This window comes from Balaenoptera ricei, chromosome X (genome assembly GCF_028023285.1).
Source record: "Balaenoptera ricei isolate mBalRic1 chromosome X, mBalRic1.hap2, whole genome shotgun sequence".
Classification (NCBI taxonomy): domain Eukaryota; kingdom Metazoa; phylum Chordata; class Mammalia; order Artiodactyla; family Balaenopteridae; genus Balaenoptera; species Balaenoptera ricei.
Window position 1 is genome coordinate 8,955,645 of NC_082660.1, and position 24,815 is coordinate 8,980,459.

Below are 24,815 nucleotides of genomic sequence, written 5' to 3' on the forward strand. Positions count from 1 at the left end.
CCTGAAACGTGAATGGATTAAATGCTCCAACCAAAAGACACAGGCTCGATGAATGGATACAAAAACAAGACCCATATATATGCTGTCTACAAGAGACCCACTTCAGACCTAGGGACACATACAGACTGAAAGTGAGGGGATGGAAAAAGATATTCCATGCAAATGGAAATCAAAAGAAAGCTGGAGTAGCAATACTCATATCAGATAAAATAGACTTTCAAATAAACAATGTTACAAGAGACAAGGAAGGACACTACATAATGATCAAGGGATCAATCCAAGAAGAAGATATAACAATTATAAATATATATGCACCCAACATAGGAGCACCTCAATACATAAGGCAACTGCTAACAGCTATAAAAGAGGAAATCGACAGTAACACAATAATAGTGGGGGATTTTAACACCTCACTTGCACCAATGGACAGATAATCCAAACAGAAAATTACTAAAGAAACACAGCTTTAAATGACACAATACACCAGATAGATTTAATTGATATTTATAGAACACTCCAACCAGAACCAGCAGATTACACTTTCTTCTCAAGTGCGCACGGAACATTCTCCAGGATAGATCACATCGTGGGTCACAAATCAAGCCTCAGTAAATTTAAGAAAATTGAAATCATATCAAGCATCTTTTCTGAGCACAATGCTATGAGATTAGAAATCAATTACAGGGAAAAAAATGTAAAAACACAAACACATGGAGGCTAAACAATACATTACTAACTAACCAAGAGATCACTGAAGAACTCAAAGAGGAAATCAGAAAATACCTAGAGACAAATGACAATGAAAACACGACGATCCAAAACCTATGGGATGCAGCAAAAGCAGTTCTAAGAGGGAAGTTTATAGCAATACAAGCCTACCTCAAGAAACAAGAAAAATCTCAAATAAACAATCTAACCTTACACCTAAAGAAACTAGAGAAAGAAGAACAAACAAAACCCAAAGTTAGTAGAAAGAAAGAAATCATAAAGATCAGAGCAGTAATAAATGAAATAGAAACAAAGAAAACAATAGCAAAGATCAATAAAACGAAAAGCTGCTTCTTTGAGAAGATAAACAAAATTGATAAGCCATTAGCCAGACTCATCAAGAAAAAGAGGGAGAGCACTCAAATCAATCAAATTAGAAATGAAAAAGGAGAAGTTACAACAGACACCGCAGAAATACAAAGCATCCTAAGAGACTACTACAAGCAACTCTATGCCAATAAAATGGACAACCTGGAAGAAATGGACAAATTCTTAGAAAGGTATAACCTTCCAAGACTGAACCAGGAAGAAACAGAAAATATGAACAGACCAGTCACAAGTAATGAAATTGAAACTGTGATTAAAATCTTCCAACTGGACTCCAGGATAGAGTCCAGGACTCCTTTTTGGACTTCCAAAAAGTCCAGGACCAGATGGCTTCACAGGTGAATTCTGTCAAACACTTAGAGAAGAGCTAACACCCATCCTTCTCAAACTCTTCCAAAAAATTGCAGAGGAAGGAACACTCCCAAACTCATTCTATGAGGCCACCATCACCCTGATACCAAAACCAGACAATGATACTACAAAAAAATAAAATTACAGACCAATATCACTGATGAATATAGATGCAAAAATCCTCAACAAAATACTAGCAAACAGAATCCAACAACACATTAAAAGGAACATACACCATGATCAAGTGGGATTTATCCCAGGGATGCAAGGATTCTTCAATATATGCAAATCAATCAATGTGATACACCATATTAACAAATTGAAGAATAAAAACCATATGATCGTCTCAATAGATGCAGAAAAAGCTTTTGACAAAACTCAACACCCCTTTATGATAAAAACTCTCCGGAAAGTGGGCATAGAGGGAACCTACCTCAACATAATAAAGGCCATATACAACAAACCCACAGCAAACATCATTCTCAATGGTGAAAAGTTGAAAGCATTTCCTCTAAGATCAGGAACAAGACAAGGATGTCCACTCTCACCACTATTATTCAACATAGTTTTGGAAGTCCTAGCCACGGCAATCAGAGAAGAAAAAGAAATAAAAGGAATCCAAATCAGAAAAGAAGAAGTAAAACTGTCACTGTTGGCAGATGACATGATACTATACATAGAGAATCCTAAAGATGCCACCAGAAAACTACTAGAGCTAATCAATGAATCTGGTAAGGTTGCAGGATACAAAATTAATGCACAGAAATCTCTTGCATTCCTATACACTAAGGATGAAAAATCTGAAAGAGAAATTAAGGAAACACTCCCATTTACCACTGCAACAAAAAGAATAAAATATCTAGGAATAAACCTACCCAGGGAGACAAAAGACCTGTATGCAGAAAACTATAAGACACTGATGAAAGAAATTAAAGATGATACCAACAGATGGAGAGATATACCATGTTCTTGGGTTGGAAGGATCAATATTGTGAAAATGACTATACTACCCAAAGCAATCGACAGATTCAATGCAATCCCTATCAAATTACCAATGGCATTTTTTACAGAACTAGAAGAAAAAAATCTTAAAATTTGTATGGAGACACAAAAGACGACCCCGAATATCCAAAGCAGTCTTGAGGGAAGAAAATGGAGCTGGAGGAATCAGACTCCCTGACTTCAGACTATACTACAAAGCTACAGTAATCAAGACAATATGGTACTGGCACAAAAACAGAGATACAGATCAATGGAACAGGATAGAAAGCCCAGAGATAAACCCACGCACCTATGGTTAACTAATCTATGAAAAAGGAGGCAAGGATATACAATGGAGAAAAGACAGTCTCTTCAATAAGTGCTGCTGGGAAAACTGGACAGCTACATGTAAAAGAATGAAATTAGAACACTCCCTAACACCATACACAAAAATAAACTCAAAATGGATTAGAGACCTAAATGTTAGACTGGACACTATAAAACTCTTAGAGGAAAACATAGGAAGAACACTCTTTGACATAAATCACAGCAAGATCTTTTTTGATCCACCTCCTAGAGTAATGGAAATAAAACCAAAAATAAACAAATGGCACCTACTGAAACTTAAAGGCCACACAGGTTTTGTTGCAACTTTGCTTTTGCAAAGCAAAGGAAACTACAAAGAAGACGAAAAGACAACCCTCAGAATGGGAGAAAATATTTGCAAACGAATCAACGGGCAAAGGATTAATCTCCAAAATATATAAACAGCTCATGCAGCTTAATATTAAAAAAACAAACAACCCAATCCAAAAATGGGCAGAAGACCTAAATAGACATTTCTCCAAAGAAGACATACAGATGGCCAAGAAGCACATGAAAAGCTGCTCAACATCACTAATTATTAGAGAAATGCAAATCAAAACTACAATGAGGTATCACCTCACTCCTGTTAGAATGGGCATCATCAGAAAATCTACAAACAACAAATGCTGGAGAGGGTGTGGAGAAAAGGGAACCCTCTTGCACTGTTGGTGGGAATGTTCATTTATACAGCCACTATGGAGAACAGTATGGAGGTTCCTTAAACTAAAAATAGAATTACCATATGACCCAGCAATCCCACTACTGGGCATATACCCAGAGAAAACCATAATTCAAAATGACACATGCACCTTAATGTTCATTGCAGCACTATTTACAGCAGCCAGGTCATGGAAGCAACCTAAATGCCCATCGACAGACGAATGGATAAAGAAGAGGTGGTACATATATACAATGGAATATTACTCAGCCATAAAAAGGAACGAAATTGGGTCATTTGTAGAGACGTGGATGAATCTAGAGAGTGTCATACAGAGTGAAGTAAGTCAGAAAGAGAAAAACAAATATCGTATATTAACGCATATATGTGGAACCTAGAAAAATAGTACTGATGAACCGGTTTGCAGGGCAGAAATTGAGACACAGATGTAGAGAGCAAACGTATGGACACCAAGGGGGGACCGGTGGAGTGGGGTGGTGGTGCTGTGATGAATTGGGAGATTGGGATTGACATGTATACACTACTATGTATAAAATGGATAACTAATAAGAACCTGCTGTATAAAAAAATAAATAAAATTTTAAAAAATAAAAGATTACTTTTAATGGTTAAAAAAATAAGTAATTGGACAAAATAAAATGTTTTACAATGATTTTTTATATTGTAGTCATGTGATAATGTATATTTATACTATATTTTTCTTTTAACACCAATAAACCAATTATAAAGATTAAAGTATTAATTACCACCTTTTCTCTTTTAAAAAACTGATGTGGTCTACCAAAAAACTTAACAGAGGATGTGTTGATTATTAATTATTAACGTGTTGTTAAAATATCACTGTTTGACCATCTCTGAAACTGGCCCTTTCCTAGAGTAAATTATTTTTCTTATATAGCTATTTTCAGTTTAATAACTGCATTATGGGTAAAAACACTTATGGAAATTTATTGACCAAGAATTTTCCCTTTTGAAAGAAACAAAAAAGTCATATTTGTATGCTAAGGAGAAATATAAAGTAACAATTTCTTTCAGTCCTTTAAAAATATTTACCTTAATGGAGAGTAAAGATGACATTTATGTGTCAGCATAAGTAATAGCCTATTTTTAGTTTATTTCACATGCCTGGACTTTCCAATGTTTGGGGAAATTTTAGGAAAAGGGGATACTTTTGTAGTTATATAAAATTGTATCATTCCCAGAAGCCTCATAAACTGAAAATGAAACCTTAATGATATCCTCAAAATGACCTCAAAATAGGAAAATGGTAAGTAATAAAACAGAGTGCAGAACTATGGTTGTCAAGGCAACCATAATCATAATTCCTTTGACCTTTAGTGAAGCATCCACTGCAGTTCAATATAAGTTCATGTTTCGTTAGGAAGCTTATATAAATTCAAAGTCATTATTATCTCAAGCAGTATCATTCTAATCAAGCAGGTGATGACAGGGATGTAGAACAGGAACTGAAACGCCCATGGCATTCACATTGTGGAAGAAAGATGGGAAAACTGCACTTGCTAGCCTATGCAATGGCCAAGAGAACATTTCTTTCCATTCAACACACACTTGTGGTACTATGCTAGCTACTGCCATGTACGGAAATGTGAGTCCCATACGTAGATAATGGAATAAACACAGATTAAATGAGCTACAATCCCCTTGTAGATCCCCATAGCCTTAGAGAACTATGACAAACTACAGAATGGCTGGTATGCACAATCCACAGATTACGATTTGAAGACCTTTTCCCTAAAGGTGAATATTTATGACCATCAGTTTGCCTTCATAGTGAAGAGAAGAAAATCTTTTCCATACAATTTTGAGGAAGCTATTATTACTCATTGTATCTCATTTGATGCTGTCTTTAGGACGGAAGAGGATGTTGTTTATCCCAGGAGATGGTCAATATCTGGGAGGTTGGGCAGCCAGAGGTTGCCTCGATGGACCCTAAACAATCTCTGCTAATATTTTCCAACTCAGACACTCCCCAGTCTGAAAGTTTGTAAAGATGGCTGGATGTTTAAAGTCTAAATGCATTTTCCCATGGAAACAACAATATACATAGTTGTTTTGGTTCCCAGGCCAGCTGATATGGTCTCATTTAACCCACCACACACTAGAAATGCAGAGTGGAAAATATAAATATAAATGGGAACACCATTCTTCTCAGACCCTGGAAAAGAGAGAAGATTGTCCATCATGGTATACAGGAATGAACACTGGGTTGGGGACAGAGGTCCCTGTATGTGCCTCTAGGTCAGAGACCGTGTCCTGTGAGTACTGCTGATTCTCCTGGATCCATCTCAGTAGCCTGACCCACCAGAGAAACTCCATCCATAACTTGTTGGATAAATGAAATAATGAGCACCTTGCCATGTGATTCTGGGCTAGTCATTTCAGCATTTCTGAGATTTGGTTTCCTTCCCTGTAAATTAGATGTTTGGGAAGAGTAGCCCAGGGACTATGCTTGTCTTGTTCTCTATTCATATCCCCCTAAGATTCATGGGCAACTCATTTTAACCCTGTTTTTTTTTGGGGGGGGGTACTATAGGGATAACAATGGTTTCCACAAGGGGCAGATGGGAAGATGTATCACAAGGATGGAGACAGAGTTAGGATAAGCATTTTACCACAGGTGGAGTTTAGAGTATCATGGTTTTGGAAAGGAAGCTGCTGAAAAAATAGACACCTACCAGCATTTTTTACTGAACCAATAATGCAATAACAAACACTCCCCAAATACACCCTCACAGCAAAGTCCTTTTTGAATAATTCCCACCCATCTTTTGGGTGTCTCCTTTCCTTGATTTTTTTCTTTATTTCTTTATTTTTTGTTTCTAGGACATTTATCACCATCTCACCTACTTTATTTTCTGCTATTTATTGGCTATCTCCTGACACAGTAGGCTGAAAGTAACAGCAGGGCAGGGATGTGTCTGTCTTGCTTAGAGCAGTATCTCCAAAACCTAGAATAGTGTCTGCTCATAGTAGACATTCGATACATAGTTATTGAATGAATAAATGAATAAACGGATGAATCACTGAATGAGAGAAAAGACTATACTCTTCTTTAAATCTAAATAAAGGAGTTAGACATTTCAAAGTATGTATTTTCCAAAGAAGAAAAGGAGGTATTAATTGAAGACAAATTCTGGAATATTATTGAATCTAGTAGGAGAGGAATAATCATTTTTGTCAGAAAAACTAAGGTAAGGAGACCCAATACCCCAGACTACTACCCATTAAATTCAGTAACCAGAGTGGTTGCTTAGATAAAGATGCTCTTGACATAACACCTATACAGGGATACCTCAGAGACATTGTGGATGTGGTTCCAGACCACCGCAATGAAACAAATACTGCAATAAAGTGAGTCACACGAATTTTTTGGTTTCCCAGTACATATAAATGTTATGTTTACACTATATAATGAGTCTATTAAGTGAGCAATAGCATTATGTCTAAAAATGTACATATCTTTATAAAATATTGCTAAAAAGTGCTAACCATCACTTCAGCAGGTTATAGTAGTAACGTCAAAGATCACCGATCACAGACCACCATCACAAATATAATAATGAAAACGTTTGAAATATTGTGAGAATTACCGAAATGTGACAGAGACACAAAGTGAGCAAATGGTTTTGGAAAAATGGTGCAGATAGACTTGCTTGACGCGGGGTTGCCACACTTCAGTTTGCAAAAAATGCATTATCTGTGAAGTGTGCTAAAATGAAGCACAATAAGATGAGTTATGCCTGTAAACATGTATAACAAAGGAATGCTGCTTGGATTTTAGGCTATACTAAGGCCTGGGAGCCAACCTGGTACAGTGGAAAACAGCTCAAGTCAGGAGACGCCAGACCTTCAGAATCAGGGGGTGTGCATTTGAATTCTTGCTCTGCCTCCTAATGCCTATTGACTTTGAGTAGTTAGAGAACCTCCTACGTTTCAGTTTTGTCATTTTAAAAACTGGAATGTGATCCATGCCTTGCAAAATTGTTTTGAGGGTGAAAAGAAAAGATGTAAGTAAACCCAGGAAATAGAGGGCCTTTAATAGGTGACAGACATTCTCACTGTTGCTTGCCATCACACTCCTACATCTGCCCTCACTACCAGCAGCCTTATTCAAGTCCCTAAATCCCTCTGGTCTCCAGTTCCCTTTCCTACAAAATGAACAATTGGGTTAGAATGATTCCAAATAGATCTTCCACTCTGAAAACTCTGTACACTCAATTTTACTTCCCCAAGTATGTAATTATGGGGCTGGGTGAAACAGACATTTTAGAGATAATCTAGATTGACCTAGAGAGGCTTATTAAGTATTATGAATTGTCTGTGTTGTAATTCTATACTCATAACCTTAAAGTATAATTTTTCCTTAAAAAACCCTCTGGAAGAAAAGTTTTCCTTGTCTCAGCAATTCCAACTCCAGATAGTTTTCCAATGTTTGGGAGGGGCTGAAGGGGCCCAAAATTATAAAGATGAATGTAATCGGGCGCTGAAATCTTCCTTTTGCATTTATGACTGTGTCCTGAAACAGAATCCTAGAAAAGAGAAGTGTGAAAGACTTCTCACTCAGAAACACCAAGAGACCCCCTAAGAATCCAGCAGGATTTCATATACATTTCAGTTGATTTACACCGTAAATTTGTTACTCATTTGCAAGTTCCCACATTTATAATGCCCCAAACAGGATGAATTTGACAACTTGCGAATCATAAAAAAGGAAGAAAATCAAGTTACTAAACAAATTATTTTCCCTTTGGGTCATATGCACCTCATAAGATAACTCTGATGAAGCACCTACATCACAGAGATGTTTACTTAGGATGAGCAGAAAATAATTTACTTCCTGCCATCTAGCCTTTAAAAATCCTTAAAAACTTTTTATATATTCAAAGAGCTCCCAGGGGAGAAAAATCTTTTAGGTCTATAACTTCTGCTTTAAAAAATGGCCTGAAATATTTCCAAATACACTAGTGAAAAAGAACTCTCTTGAGTACAAACACAATCTTTGATATCTTAAAGCATATGTTGGTTTGAACAACACACCTTTGGGTCATATTCAAATTACATAACTTTGGTCAAATTCAAATCACACACACACACACACACACACACACACACACACACACACACACACACACACGCCACACTGCCCCACCCACTTCTCTCATTTCCTCCTAATAACAACCAGAAAACGGAATGTTTTACTGCAACCATACACACCCTTTCCATTTGCATAAAAATAATGCCTTTAACCCATTAAAGAAGCACAAGAACATAATCAGGGCTGAAATCAGTCAAAATGAATAAAAAGTTTTTAAAGTAAAAATAAACCTTAAATTCTAATGTAATTTTACCTGGATAAACAGCTACTATGTTAAAATAAACATCTGTATTACACAATTAAATACAGGTGACCTAGACACGCCCAACTTACAAATATCCTGTACATGGGAACAGCCAAGCCAAGCGAGCGGACGAGTTCCAGGGCAGGCTTTCCCCAGCTTGAAGGTGGGAGAAGAATTCCCCTAGGATTCACCTTAGTCTCTTCCTGCTGGACACCGACGGTGGTGGTGATCAAAGAAGGGGGAAATGGGTAGCCGTGATTCTCATGCCACCACAGTACTCCCTTCCCACCATGCTCACCAAGGAATCCATTTCCTATAAATGTTACAAAGAGTGCCTCGGTTCCCAGGCCGGTCCATCAGAAGTCCGCTGGACCCAAAGTGCAGCTGGAACTGTGCTATTAATACTAGGCTGACTTCCCATTTGGAAACCAACTCCAGCCCTGACAGTGCTCGTCAGCTCCGTTATGGTTAAATGGATTTGTAGGCGGTCCTGGGAGACTGCCAGTTAGAACATCCTTTCTGTGGGAAAATTCCTGCCGAGGCCCAAACAACTCACTGACAAACACAGTTGTAGACCACACGTTGGGAGACCCTTAGGCACTGACAAATCACTCCTCACCTTCTCCTTCTGGAAGTGCTTGGGTGATCATTATAGTAAACCCTTGCACAAATAAACATGCAGCAGGTCCAACACTCAGCACATGACCTGCTCCACGGTAACTAATGGGTATTTTTGCTGTCATCATTCATATGACAACAGATCTACCCCTTCCCTGACACATACACACACACATACGTCCATATAGACACATTACATACATGCACACATACACACACTCCGCCATACAATGCTCCATACAGATATGTTTTCATCTATACAGAAATGTCTTTGTCTTTTCTTGGGGAAAAGATGAACCATAATCAAGGCTTGAGCTCTGTACTCTAAATGTTGTTCTTTTGCTCTGGGGATTGATTTGTACTTGTTCATCCATATTCTCAACTGGCTCTCCCAAGCCCAAAAGACAACTGTGGGACAAACAGTCAGAGTATGGAGATGCTCAGCCATGGGACAGGAAGTGAAAGAATCGTAATCAAGATTAGACCTGGGACCTAAGTAACATCATGCTCAAATCAACTGAGAAACTCACTATTGCATAGTAGTCCTCTTAAATTAGTGAAACTTACTCGTGCAAAGGATACTGCTCTCACCAATGGCAAAGAGAATCTGGTACAAGTTGATGAATTACAATTTCAAATAGTTCCCCACACACACACACACACACACACAGAGCTAACAAGACAACAGATGAGATGTCGGATGATTACACTAGCAGATTGTAATCTGCTAGGAAATGAAGGATATTCACAGCCTACGTGCCTTAAAAACACACACGGTTAACCAGTCCAAATGAAGCAATGGTCATGCTGAAGCAGGTACATCCTGTATACCCTCAGTTTATGAAGCAAAGGAAGCCAAGGCCTTTATTATTTACTTAAAGACAGCACAGGAACCACTGGAGACCAGAGTAGTGTATGAAAGAGCAGAGGGTCTTCCAAATCTGATATCTTCTTAAGTCACTTGATCAGAGTCGTTAATTAAAGGGCAAGGGCAGACAAGGACCAGGCTCACTATAGTGACTTGTCTTCCAGGGAGGGGACCAGAAGAGAGATTTCAGCACACCTGAATAAGCTCCCTTAATTCTCCAGTAGAGAGCCATAAATGACATTTCAGCTTAGGTGTTATATCTTTCTTACTTAACCATCCAAAGGATAAAATATTCTAGCACCCATGGAGAATCTGAAATGAAGTAAGAGCAGATTTAGGTTTATTTCTTAAAATAAATGCCTGAGAATGATCTTTCAAGTTGGCATATAAAATATCAATATATCAATACATATGTAGGGACTTCCCTGGTGGTGCAGTGGTTAAGAATCTGCCTGCCAATGCAGGGGACACAGGTTTGATCCCTGGTCCAGGAAGATCCCACATGCCGCAGAGCAACTAAGCCCGTGCGCCACAACTAGAGAAAGCCCACGCACAGCAACAAAGACCTAACGCAGCCAAAAATAAATAAATAAATTCATTAAAAGCATACACATGTATACTTTACACTACGTATACATCCTATGTTTACCCAGATTGATGTATATATACTGTGTATATGTATACAGACTATTTTTTTTCATACAATGTGGATCTTAACCCACTTGAAAAATGCCTTCAAAGTGTATTAGTGAGTTCAAGCATACTCAGTTCCACATCCACCTGTGGGTAGCTAATTATTGATAGAAATTACTGCCTCACTAACTAACATGTTTCCAAACTGAAGGTAAGTTACAAGTATGCACATCTGCTTCGGTTGTGAAAAGCATGATCCTTTGCACCACTGCACAAATTTCAACAAAACCCTGCCCTCCAGGGTAGCCACAGCTCCTTGGGCTATTCAGTCTGACCAATACACAGAGGTAAGCCCCCCAAAAGCGTTCTCTTAAGGCACTTGGAAAGACGTCAAGAAAGAATTTCCGCATCCAAGTTAGGTTAACCTGCATGGTGTAGTGCAGACAGAAGAAGGTATTAATTCCACACAGTGCTTTCTCCCAGGCAAAAGTATTTTAAAATAAAAACAATGGGGAAAAAAGTTCTAATTTCAAGTCACTCTGAGAACTAAACTCCTTCTTTTCAGGGAATTTACCCAACTTGACCAGTGCTTAGAAGTGCCGATGCATGTGCTGGGGTGTCCTCGTTTGACCAGAAGCAATCTGTCTCAGGCAACAGTAATGCTTACGCTATACTAAAAAAAAAAAAAAAAAATGGATGGCAGATATGTCAACCTGGGCTAAGTTGTCCCAAGGGCCACACCTATTTCTTGATAGTTGATCATACCCAGTGTAGGATGAGTTTCAATATGTGGCAAGTGGCCCCCTCACCCCACATTTCCATTCCCTCTTCCCTAATGGTTCCACTTCCTTTCAGCACTTTCTGGTCACCCTCCTTGGCCTCATCATCGAGGAGGGTGTGCCCATAAAGTGGCGCACCCTCTCCAATGAAGTGCCTAGGATTTCTAATGAGACAGTCATCTTTTGTGGCTGCATCAGGTAAACTTTTCATGCAAAGAGATGCTCAGAATACCTGAAAGGACAGAGCACCTACCATTTTTATTGTTGTTGTCAAGGTAACAAAACAGGTTGGATCTGTGGTGCCAACTGGCTAATACATGGTTATATATATGGGAGAATTTGGTCTTTCATGAAAGCTGATAGTGATAATGCTGGAGCAGTAGGTAATCTTTACCATCTCACACTTCTTTAGTGGTTTCCATTATCTACCAAAGAGAATCTAATAGTGGTGAATGTCCATACTGGTTAGGGTCAGTGTACAACACCTAGCCCACAAGGTTGTTGTGATGATTAAATAAGATAATAACTGTAAAGTGTTTAAGACAGAGCCTGGCATCTAGAAGGAGCCACCATTACCACCACCATCACCATCATCATCATCATCACTATCCTTATAACCATCATCACCATCATTATCACCACCACCACTACCATCACTATCATCACTATCATCATGACCTCCACCACCACCACCATCATCATCGTTTCTTGTGAAATGATGACTATTAATTACAGAATTTTAGTTAAGAAAGGAATGTGCTCTATGGTAGAGTAAACTCAAAGGTAAACACAGTAATATATAGTTCTTTTATATACAGGGATGCCCCAATGGTGTATCAGCCTCAATATGTTTTCCCCACAGACCATCAACACACTTTTCTCCCATTACCATGGAGCCTGACCCCAAAAGGTTTAGGTAAATGACCAATTTCAGTAAAGTACTGGACAAATTTTTCTGGAAACTTACCAGATATAAAGTGTAGCAGAAATGGTTATACATTCAGATAGACTTAAGAACTATGAATATCAGGTACTAATTAACAAAGAGGGCAAAGCTACAATGGCAGGCACTTGGTCCCACCTGTCTCAACATCTTCATCAAAAACTTACATAAAGGTATAAGTCATGCTTATCAAATTTGTAGGTGACACTAAGCTAGGAAGAATAGACAATAGGAGAGAGAATTAGAGTTTTAAAATATAGTTTAAACTTACATATAATAATTTAATTAGATCAAAAGTTTAGAATGAGACTAAAATAAAAAGATTCAAAAACTTAGAGAGGTTTGCTTTTAAATTGTAACAAAATTAATGTGAGATAGAGAAGCAATTTGAGGAAGAGGTAGAGCTCTTAGACTGTCCACTAAGCTCAAATGAAGTCTGACAAAAGGGCTAAACGAGGTAATGGAAACTTGGGCAGCAAGAAAAGAACTTTAGAATCCAACTTGATAAAAATGATAATGCAATGGACTCCACCCAGGTCAAAGCACCCCTGGAGCATCAAACTCTGTTCTGGAGGCCACACCTTTGAAAGATATTGACCCATCCAGCAAGCCCTGAAGGGAGCAGTGTGGATGGGGAAGGGAAGGTTCTGGATATAGCATCATTTAATAAACCTTTGAAGTCCACAAGAGGAATCGAGGCTGTTTAGTCTGGAGTGGCAGAGACTGTGGGGTATGAGAAATGCTGACTTAAAATATCTGAGTGGCCACCAGGTGGATTCAGTAGTAGATCTGGCCTATCTTTCAACAGAGCAGATTTGAAATGACTGAATGCGAATTCCAAGGAGTAGGCCTGGGCCTTTCCCAAGGAGACTCTTTCTAAAGAAAACATTTACCCAAGGATAAGTGACTTAGGGGGAAGAGGACTCATTAACACTCAGAGGTTCATGCAGATAACCATTTGGTCATCCATTCCCAATACGGAGAAAAAGGACTCCTGCTTTGGGTGAGAGGCCAAATACATGACCTTTGAGGTCCCACCACTGTGATTCAATTCTCCTACATTGTTTCAGGGAAATATATGAAGAAGCAGCAGGGGTTCATTAAGGGATAAGGGGAGGCTTAGCAATGAGAGAGAAGTTTATTGATGGCTTTGGGTGGCGGAGGTGTGGAGCAGGGTGGTGTAGTCTCCATGATAAATGGATTCATGTTAATTAATAAAGGCCTGAACCAAAGTTTAGAATTTTGTTTAAGGCTGGTCCTATGCTGAAGACAACTGAGTGGAAGGCAGTTTTGCCAGCATCCTATGGGCTAATCCATGCCCTCTGAAGAACAGAATGATGCCTTATGTTTTTTCACGTTCCCTACAACACTTTAGGTACTAGGTACATGGCAGGTGCTCACCAACCACTTGCTGCTTGGTTAACTTTCCACTTTTTCTCCAAGGGATTCAGGTTAAAGAATGAGGAATAATTAGCCAACAGTGGAAACTCTAGTTTGGCAAAGCAGCTGTTTGCTTGACTGCTTTCACTAGCGTACATGACTCCAACCTGCTTGGAAGTATTCTGACGTCAGAAAGATAAAAATGGTTTTGGCTGCTTTGTGGCAAAATAACATAGTGTCAATATGGGGTTTTTTTCTTAAATACTTTCATCACTGCTAATTTTTTTGTCTTTTGAAAAACATTGTTATACTTTTCTATGTCTGGTGGGACATTAATGAATTTTGCTAGACTGTGCTTCAATACTGTAATGATTTAATATAATTATTTGATATAATATTCTAAGATATATAGCATATATATTTCAATATGTGCACATTTTAATATCTAATAAAACTTTCTAGAAGATTTACATCCATCTAATCACTATATAGTTAAATTACACCAAAACAAATTGAGAATTTATCACATAATTAAATAACATAAAATATTCACGTTGCCTTGACCCAGAAATGAGGAAAATGATGCTACAGCGTTAAACAAGTTTAAAACATTATTGCAGGGCATATTTGCTAGAGGGAGTATATCTTCAAATATCCCCAGTGCCTCTTCGTTGCTATGTTGGTAATGCGCTTAGTACTGAGACTGTGCCTCTAATGAATTCGTTTTCACCTTTTTTTGCTGGGGAATTTCATCACAGCTATATTACCTGCCAGTAGATGATAGTTCAGGTCAACTGAGAATGCCACCACTTTCCCTCCTGCTGTCTCTGAGTATTTCACTGTGGATTTTAATTGCAGTGGTGTTGTGCTTATGACCCACCCCCAAACTGCACTGAATTGGGAAGTCATTTTCTTTTAGTAACCTTTTATAATTAATATCAAAATGACAGATACATACACAATGCATCATTCTTTACAGACATTAGTTCATCATTGGACGTAATCACTCCCAGAGCACTGGGGATGGATGAAATCCAAGGGGCTCTGATTCACAGGATTCCTGGCTTTTCTCCCATTCAGTCGGTGCGAAATTCTCTTTTCAAGTTAGATGAGGGATAAAGTTAAAGAAATCTGCACCCTACACTCTCATGATTTGGCTCATGTCTTTGTTGGTTTCCAAGTCTGATGTGTCTTTTGGTTAGTTGATCAGACTTCTAATTCTATCCATTGCATTCAAATAGCTGTAGTATTTTTTCTCCTTTCTTCCCCCAAAGTTGTAGCATTTTCAGATATGGGGTCTCTCTGGCTAGCTGCACAGGACTGCCTGAATGACACACAGCATCTCTCCTCTGTGCTAAGAAGTCACTTAAAGCCCAGGGATTACACTGGGCATCCTACAAGTCATGACCAGCAGTGACCTAGGGACACAGTGATTTGCTTAATAAATATCTGCTATGTGGACAGAGGAGCTAGAAATACCAACCAGGTCTGCTTTTTCTCAAACTTGGGTCTTTACTATGACTTTTTAAAAAATTGAGACAATTCACATACCATAAAAGTCACCAAAGTGTGCAATCTAATGGGTTTTAGTATATTTGTAGACTTGTGCAACCATCACCACAATCAATTTTAGAACATTTTCATCACCCCAAAAAGAAACCCATACCCAATAACACTTACTCCCCATTCCAATCTCCCCCCGTCCCTGGCAACCATGAATTTGCTTTCTTTCTCTATGGATTTGCCTATTCTAGGTATTTCATATAAATGCAATCATACAGTACAGGGCTTTTGTGTCTGGATTTTATGCTTAGCATAATGTTTTCAAGTTTCATCCATGTTGTAGCATTTATCATTCCTTTTTGTGGCTGAATAATATTCTATTATATGCATATATCACATTCACTTATCCATTCATCAGTTGATGCACATTTGGATTCTTTCCTCTTTTTGGCTATTATAAATAATGCTGCTGTGAACATTCATATACGTGTTTCTGTACGGACGTAGGTTTTTATTTCTCTTAGGAAGACACCCAGGAGTGGAATTTCTAGGTCATATGATAACTCTATTCTTAACTATATCTTAATTGTCTTCCTCAGATAGCCATGAATGATCTCAATTCTTCTGTAAATTCTCCTACAATTTAGTAACTCTATTGCCTTTTTATAAGAGAAAAATCAGTTTTGGATATTTCATTCTATTTTATCATCATAAAGGTCACCCATTCATGTCTAGCAACAGTTTAATGCAAAGTCCTGCAGAAAGTCAAAATTAAATCCTAGGTATTTATCTTCCTAAAAATAAATTCATCTTAATTTAGAAAAATTCTGTATATAACAGAATGGGTAAATTCTCCATTGATTAATAATACAAATGGACCAATCTGAATTATTGATGTGAGAAAAAACTTTTTATATGCAACCTTGCTTTAAAATATTCAGGAACACATAATCACTCAGAATAAAAGAAGAAGAAACAATTAGAAAGTAAGAGGGACTTATTTATAATTAACAAATTAATTCTGTAAATGTCTCTTAAAGGAAGGTTAAAGGTAACCAAACGGTCTCGCTCATAAGTATTGTCAATATAAACTCCAAATCTCATTTAACCTTTATTAATAAAAGGCTTGTTCAAAATGTGTATCAGTACCAAACCTCCTATCACCATATTTCAGTGCATTCAAAATTCCTAACCACCTTAGCATAAGCAGTATTAAACACTGTAACCGTGCACTGTATTGCTTCACACTTTAAAAAAATATTCCTTCCCCTGTCTTCTAAGAAGATGCTCTCCAAGGATATTATAGACTTCAGATTTGCCTTCTTTCTCCTGCCTCCTTCAGCATCAGTGAAATCATTTTGTAAAATCCATTTTGTAAAATGGGATCGAAGACCATTAGCAATTTATCTATCAGTCACACAGATAAAATTTGCCTTTGAATCTTATACAAATACCATCCACAAACACAGAATGTTTTTTCCACCTTTTTAGTTGACTGAGAGAAATATACAAATACATTCCCTCTGATACTTCACTTTGAAGGCCCTCGTAAAACAAGAAGAAAAAACCATATAAAATAAAGTTGAGGTACAAGATTTTCGAGCAGTGTCATTCCGACTGGCTTTGATTTTTTGAGATGGCTACTGAGTTCCACAAATTGCTAACGAGGCCATCACCCTTAAAATCCAAGTGCTATGCCTTATCTCCAAATGGATGTTAAGTATGTTAAGGGAAGTGAAACTTCTAGGGTCAGCAGCAGGATGGTGTTGACAAGGAAAGCCACATGCATGGTGCAATGTGGGTTATTTTTCAAACTGGCTCCAAACTTTAAAAAGCCCACAAACACACATTAGGGTTGCCTTCCTTCCACCACTCAAAACAATCCCAGTTCACCTCGAACCTCACTCTGCCCAGGTCCCGTGCTTGGAATACATGCTATTTCAATATTTACCTCAGGCAAACAACATTAGCAAGGCAAATTTTTCTCACATTACTACTTGGCCAAGTACATAACTCTGAGGTGGTCTGCTCTGCCTGGCATTTTTCCATGTGCATGTAACATTTACATATATGTATATAATTCTCACCAATGCAGAGGTAACTGTTAACCATCTGTATCTTAGTAAGAGGGAATTAATAAAGTAACAGATGTTGTATGAATTTCCTTTATAATATCAGTGACAAATTGTGAACTCAACTCAGCTGGTAAAGATAAGTCCACTGAACTTGCTTTTAGACAACCCGAGTTGGAATTTTTCTTCTACCAATAACTAGCCATGACCTTGGGAAAATTACTTAACTTGGTTAGCAGCCTCTGTTAGTTGCCGACCCAACAGTCATTTCCCCCTCCCTCCCGCTTCCTAACAGAGGTCTGATGTTGTTTGGCTATTCGACCCTCCCCCGTGTGACAAAGGGTAGATGACCAATCCCTGGTTCCAACGACAGATCCTCATTATATATTTTTAGTCAGTTGCGGTTATACTATTCCATTTGCCAGGACTGTTTTAAGAAGGGAAATGGATATCAGATTAAGTTCCATTGCATAACAATTAGAAAAAGAGCAAGAAATAAAAATAACAGTGGCTTTAAATAAGATGCAAGTATAATTCCCTCTGGGGAAAGAGAAGTCAGGTGTTAAGCAGCCTGGGGCCCTGCAACGGCATCAGGCGAGGCTCCCATGAGCTTACCTGACTGTCGTTTCACTCTGCTGCCTCGGGTCCCACATGGCTGCTTGGGCTCTGGACAGGACATCTGTGCTTCAGCCAACAGGAAGCCCTCATTGGCGGGGACTTAGTCACATGGTCACAATTAGCTGTATGGGAGGCAGTGAAAGGTAGGCAGAGAGAAGGGGCAGCAACCGGCAGTCATTGCCACAGCATGTGACCCAATTTCAGCCAATGAGATATGCAGAAGCTTCTAGGAAAGTCTCCTGCTAGGAAGGAGACAAGGAAGAGGGGGCCTGTACTTCTTCCTACGGTCACTGTTGTATCTAAATATGATGTTAGGAACTGATGCAGCAATCTTGCTACTAGCCTAAGAGCAAAGCTAACACACAAAGCAGGACAGAGCCTGCAGGGAGAAAGACTTCCCACTCTAATACTCTATACAAGGATCGCACGCCACTCTGGATTTCTTATCATGTTAGATTGCAATTTCATTGCTGTTTCATTCTGTTGGAGACGGAGCATTCTGTTACTTGCAGCTGAATCCCTTCTACTTCATACAACCTGTCCAATAGGCTTTCCAAATTCGAAGATAGTTATTTCTCCCTCTTGGTCTATATTTTCACAGGCTAAAAATTCTAGACATATAAAAGACCAACCAATATAAAATAAAAAGGCCAAAGTAACAGTGATTGTTTCAATCACTATTATCAAAATATACCTTGGTTACTGCTAGTTTTATTTAAAAATGAATGCAGAAAACCATATTGCATTCATTTACTCAGGTTATCAAATATTTCCTATAAAACGTAACAGTTTTGAAATCTTGGCTTCACCATTTCTGGCACGGTGATCCAGAGCCAGTGATTTAGTCTCTGAGAGTCCCAGTTTCCTTACATGTTTTTATAAAGGAGAAAATACCATCTCTTTTTAGGAGCACGTGAAGGTCAGACATATACATAAATGACATAATGTCAGATATATAGTAGGTGCTCAATAACTGGCAACTATTATATATCATGGCAGCCACTGAGGACACAAAGAAAAAATGAGTAGATCTGGTTCAAAGTTGCATTCCTCCCTTCTTTCCCTCCTTCTTTCATTCATTTATACACATGTACACACATATATATTCCACCTAGTTCCAGAAGGCACTGAAAGCAGCCAGAAGGCAAATATAAAAATTACAGCAATGTTTTAATTTATAGAATAAAGTGTATATACCAAGGAACTATGAGTAGTCAAAGAGCAGAAAGCAGGAGGCAGCAGATGACACAAATGAGCAGAAACCATGAGGGAAAGAGAAGAAGAGTCAAGATATTAGAGACTAGAGAGAAGAAATGGATAAAAAAGAGAGAGGGGGTTGAGGGAGGGAGGGATGAAGGGAGGGAGAGAAAGAGAGAGACGGAAATAGTGAGTGAGTGGGTGAAGTTGAGTCTACAGCCTGGTAAATGTCCACCATCACTAAAGACTCAAATTTTGCACAGTGATGAGTTCCTTCTGCGTCCTGCCTGGAGTGGTGTTCCAGTTCTCCCAAGGGCTAAGATGTTTTTCTCCTCTTACATTCCTACTCTTGTAACTTTACAATGAATTTTTGCTATCTGAAATAACCAAGCATGCCTCTGTTCTCTGCAACAGAAGAGATCCTGAAACAATGTAAATGGTAGCAGAATCCATGGAATTAACAACAGCGTGTACTGTATAGCACAGGGAACTCTACTCAATACTCTGTAATGACCTATATGGGAATAGAATCTAAAAAAGAGTGGATATAAGTATATGTATAACTGATTCACTTTGCTATACACCTGAAACTAACACAACACTTTAAATCAACTATACCCCAATACAAATTAATTTTAAAAAGACAGGGTGAAGGGAATGTGTGTACAGTGATAAGTGAAGAGGGCTGAGATGGAAAGGTGCTTAAGAACAGATGAAGGAAAAGATGCCTGCAAAGGAGATCACGATGTATTGCCTCGGGAGGTAGGAGGAGAAATAAAGGAGTTGTGGAAAACGGAGGAAAAGAGGTTGTCAGGGAGAAACCGAGCTGGATTCAAAGGCCACAGAGCTTAAACGCAATAAGGACTCATCTTCCTGAACTGGTAATGAGGTCATCTGTAACCTTAGAAAAAGGAGATTCAAGAGAGTGATGGGGTGAAAGCCAGCTGGCAGAGGGTTGAGGAGTGAATAGAGATGAGTATGTGAAGTAGCTTTGAGTATAAACTACCTTTATGCAAGGTTTAGCTATAAAAAAACAGAAGAGGTGGCTTTCAGGAGAGGTTTGATCAAGGAAAGGTTTTGATATGAGCAGATAATTAAGTGTGTAGAGGAGAAGCTGAAGCTAGAGGAGAGTGAGATGACACTATTTGGAGTGGACCCTGAGGAAGCATGATTGCATGGGATTTGGATAGGAAGACATATATCTTTACCTCTGAAATGGGGCCTGTGCTGCTTATTCGAATCTCATTTCTCATAGATCTTTTACCACAGGACAATTTGATCCAGTACTTTCAAATGGAACTATCTGCAACAAAGGAATATTTCAAGCTTTAAATTAGATTGTTTTAAGCTTATGAAGTATTATGTATAAACAATATGGCTGTCTATAATTTGCCAATTATTGTTACTTGTTCTGGATCATAAGCGCATTTCATAAGAGCACTGATGGGGCTGGGTTTCTGGAAGTGATAAATCTTATAGTTGTGGCTGGCCAATGATTCACCCAGGAAGTTTGAGAGACCAGGATGTTGTTACCTCCAGATCTTGAAGCTTTCAGGCTTCCATCCTATCAGGCAGGCACATCTGCTTCTCCAAATGAAGGAAACAAAACAAGAATAGAAGAGACAGTTGGCAAAGCCACAAGGTCAGTCTTTGCCCTCTCCTTCCTGGTTTCCTGTACTGATCTGGCACTATCTACGTGAGCTGCCTTGGAGCAATTCTGCACTCTGAGAAAAAAACTAAAATAGGAACGATGAATAGTGCTTTCCTCTTTCAGCATCTCTGAAATGCCATTTGATTCATTTGCTCATCCCGCAAATTTTAACTGACTTCCTACTATGTGCTGGAATTAGTTCTAGGTGCTGGAAAAGCGTGGTGGTCATAAAACAAATTTCCTATGTAGTATACATGTCCATGGGTCTTGCATGAGGACTGATTATTAATAAGGATTCTTGTATAGCACAGGGAACTATACTTAATATCCTGCAATAACCTATAATGGAAAAGAATCTGAAAAAGGAGATATATAGATAGATAGATAGATCTCAGTCACTTTGCTGTACACTTGAAACTAACATGACATTGTAAATTAGCTATACTTCAAAAAAATAAGTAGAAAAAAAGTGGTGCTTCTGGAGAAGAAAAAAAAGGATTCTTATGGTTTATCTAAACGGATGCATCTGTAAATCTCACTAAGCATATTACATTACTGTTTACAAAAGATGAGGTTGCTGTTTATTTTTCAGCATGAAAGATGCACACGTTGTACTTCTCATTTATGAGGTACAGCTCAGGGTAGACAAACTCTTAGGATAAATACTCCATTCTGAAACCCACAAAAGATAATGAACTCCAAAGCTTACATGTGTACAAATTGCCAGCATGGCCCATTTGGCCCACGGTTCCATATGTGCCAGAAGATCCAGGTGACGCGTTAGAGAGGGCAAGTCTATTTTCTTACCGTCTAAAACAGCATTCTTAGCCCTCCTCCAACACCAACTTCCGGACTTGCCTTAATTATCACATTTGGACTCACCTTCCATTAATTTGTTTAAAATTGTTTTACAATTCCTAAGTTAAAAAATGTTAGACTATATCACTTCTTAAGATACAAGATTGAAAAAGAACAAAGACGCTTTCAATTTATGACTCCCGTAAGGTTAACTCTTATTGTAACACCATGTTTCCTGATACTGCTGTCGTCAAGCTGAAAGGATACAGTAGTACCTATGCTGTTAAGTTCTGTGGCATCATGTCCACCTCCGGAGCCCCATAGCCTATAACAATACCTGACAGGAGCCCGAGGAGGAGCCGCACGGAGACGGCCGGGGCCGCGCGGCGCCAGCGGGAGCGGCTGCGCGCGCAGAGCCCGAGCGGCCCGCGCCCGAGCGGACCCTGTTCCCGGCGGAGCGGCGCGCCCTGGAGGCCGGGCGGCGCGCGCCGTGGACGGCGGCCGGGATGGAGTCTCCGGAGCGGGACGCCCTCCGCGCGCACATGGTCCTCGGCGAGTCTCAGGAGGCCCGAAGCCAGCGGGGCCCCCGGAGCGCCGGGCCGCGGCGCCCTCGCCCGCGCCCTCCCCCTCACCCAGCCCCTTGGAAGACCTCGGCCTCCAGACCCGCACCTCCCCGGGACGCTGGTGCCCAGATTTAGCTGAGGAGCCGAGGTCCTTGGAACCATCTCGGAGCCCTGGCGTGCCAGAGGAGCATGGAGAGGTGGCCATGGTGCTTCTGGGCAGGCCTTCTCCGGGCGCCGGGGGCCCCGAGGAGCTGGCCCCGCGCAGCAGCCGCCGCGCCGGGCGGCCGGGGCGCAGGGGCCTGGGCCCGGGGCCCTCCTAGAGGGTCGGGCTGCCTCCCGCGACTTGGGGTGGGAGCCCTGCCACCTCCACCACCGCCCTTGCCTCGAGTCCTTTAACCCGGCCGTTAGCATTTTAAAGAGGTCCCCTCAGGAGCTCTGGCCGCTAACTGCCCCCTCCCCAGCCGGGACCTCCTGGCGAGACTGTAACTAGTGATGTTTGTACAACCGAAGGCTCTGTTTTGTGGTTTAAGGAGAATAACATTGATTACGATTAAAAAAAAAAAAAAGACAAAGGAGGAAAGGGTTTAATACATATTTGTGGAATAAAATAATTTAATAAACAAGTAATTGTCACCCTTTTAAAATCTGTAGCCTTGAAACTTCCCATGTCTCTACTTTCACTTTTTACAGAATAGAGAATCCTAATATTTTCATGGATTCTTACCATAAAGACTTAGGTGCTATAATTGACGTGACCATATGTCCCAGGTTGCTTAGGGCTGTTCCAGTTTATGCCCAATGTCCCAGTGTCATTATTGCTAGTGACCCTTTCCCTTTCCTAGGTGTCCTGGTTTGAATGAAAGTGTATCCACTATTCCCCTGCGCTCCCTTGAGCCACTCTGTAATATTCTACATGTGGATTTCAGGAGCAGGTGAAACCTTTCGTGTACATTGCAGTTGTTTCTGTTGGTTTTCTTTCTCAGTCCCCTTCCTGATGATAAAGTGTTTCTATGGGTCTTCAGACTATTCAGTAGGGATTGCCTAGGAAAAGTCTAAGCCAGCACTTTTCAAATTTTAAAGTGCAGTGTATCCCCCGGGGCTGTTCTGAAAATTTGGATTCTATTCCGGAAGTCTGGGATGGGAACAGAAATTTTGCATTTTTAACTGGCTCCCAGGTGATACTGATACTGTTGGTCTGATTGGCCACACATTGAGTGGCGAGGGTCTGCAAGTATTCCTAATTAACCACAACGTAGAGACCAGCCATTATGATACAGTATCACTTAGTGCTTATGAGCATGCACTTTGGACGCCACAGCACTGAAGTCAAATCCTGCCTCTGCCACTTACTACCTGTGTGATCTTGATCTCTCTAAGCCTCAATTTTCTTATATGTAAGATAGAAAGAATAATATCTATCTCAGGGGAATGGTGTGAGGATGAAATGAGATAACAAATGTAAAACAATCCTGTCCTCACCCATTGTAAATGTTAAAAAATGGTGGTAGTTGAAACTGTTGTCATCATAATTATCAGAGTGCGGTTCACCTTCTTCCCTCTTCCACTCTATCCAGCACTTCCCTGCCATTTCCTCCATTTTATTCAAAGCTTAACAATAGAAGGTACTCGTTAAGATAAACATCAGAGGATAATGAGTACAGTCATACTGTGAATGGTTCCTTAAAAATGGACCTTTGGGTATGCTAAATTATCAAGTTGTCAGTACACGCAGGAGTTACAATCAGAGTTTGGACAGATCCACAGGAAAGCAGGAACAAACATTTAGCTGAAAGTTGGTGATAAACTCCAGTTCATGGGTGTGCAGTTGGCACTGGGTAGATTCCCCTAGTTTGCATGTGTCAACAGTGGCAGCCATGAGCAATCTGACTGTAATACTATTCTAAAACCCAGTATTACCAGCAGAAGAAACAGTGAATATTAGAAAAATAGGGAGGTTGAACAAACAGACTCTTCAAACTAGGTCTTGGTTTAAACTTTGTCTCCTCTGTTTCCCAACTGTATCAGGAGGCAAAATTCCAAGTATTTCAGTTTCACTTTCTTTCATTTAGCCTTTCAAAAGTCACAGAACCGGAATCTTTGTTTTAACTATCATAAAGTGATAGGATTGAAATAGCATTTCGTAAACAATAACTTGCTATTTAAATCGATGGGGGTCACAATCATTGTTGTAGTCATCAAAATCATTATCCTCTTCTCATCTTTAAGGTCGTCTCCAGCTATAAACATTTCCCTTTCCTCTGATGTCAGTCCTAATGTAGGACCAATGTTCTCTCTTTGGGTAAAGTCAACAATGGAAGGGGAAAAGTGAGATCAGAAACTTGGATAATTCTCTCACTAGA

General features: G+C 39.5%; 1 protein-coding gene across 10 annotated transcripts in view; it reads right to left on the bottom strand.

Moving 5' to 3' along the window:
• ARHGAP6 (Rho GTPase activating protein 6) overlaps positions 1-24,815 on the bottom strand; it is a 485,604-nt gene that overhangs the window by 185,638 nt on the left and 275,151 nt on the right. Inside the window, exons 1-4 of one of the 10 annotated variants that reach the window (XM_059910666.1) lie at positions 21,804-21,881; positions 20,977-21,024; positions 20,652-20,746; positions 18,244-18,368 (exon numbers count right to left, since the gene is read on the bottom strand). The exons of 4 other annotated variants lie outside the window; for them this stretch is intronic. Coding sequence is in view for 4 of the 6 variants with exons in the window: in XM_059910660.1 (XP_059766643.1) it covers positions 20,652-20,696 (45 nt within the window). In the remaining 2 variants the exon portion in view is untranslated. Of the gene's footprint in view, positions 1-8,921; positions 9,109-9,130; positions 9,218-18,243; positions 18,369-20,651; positions 20,747-20,976; positions 21,028-21,803; positions 21,882-22,229; positions 22,259-24,815 lie in introns of those variants that run through there. 5 more of the 10 variants (XM_059910660.1, XM_059910663.1, XM_059910667.1 and 2 more) reach the window with 5 other exon arrangements.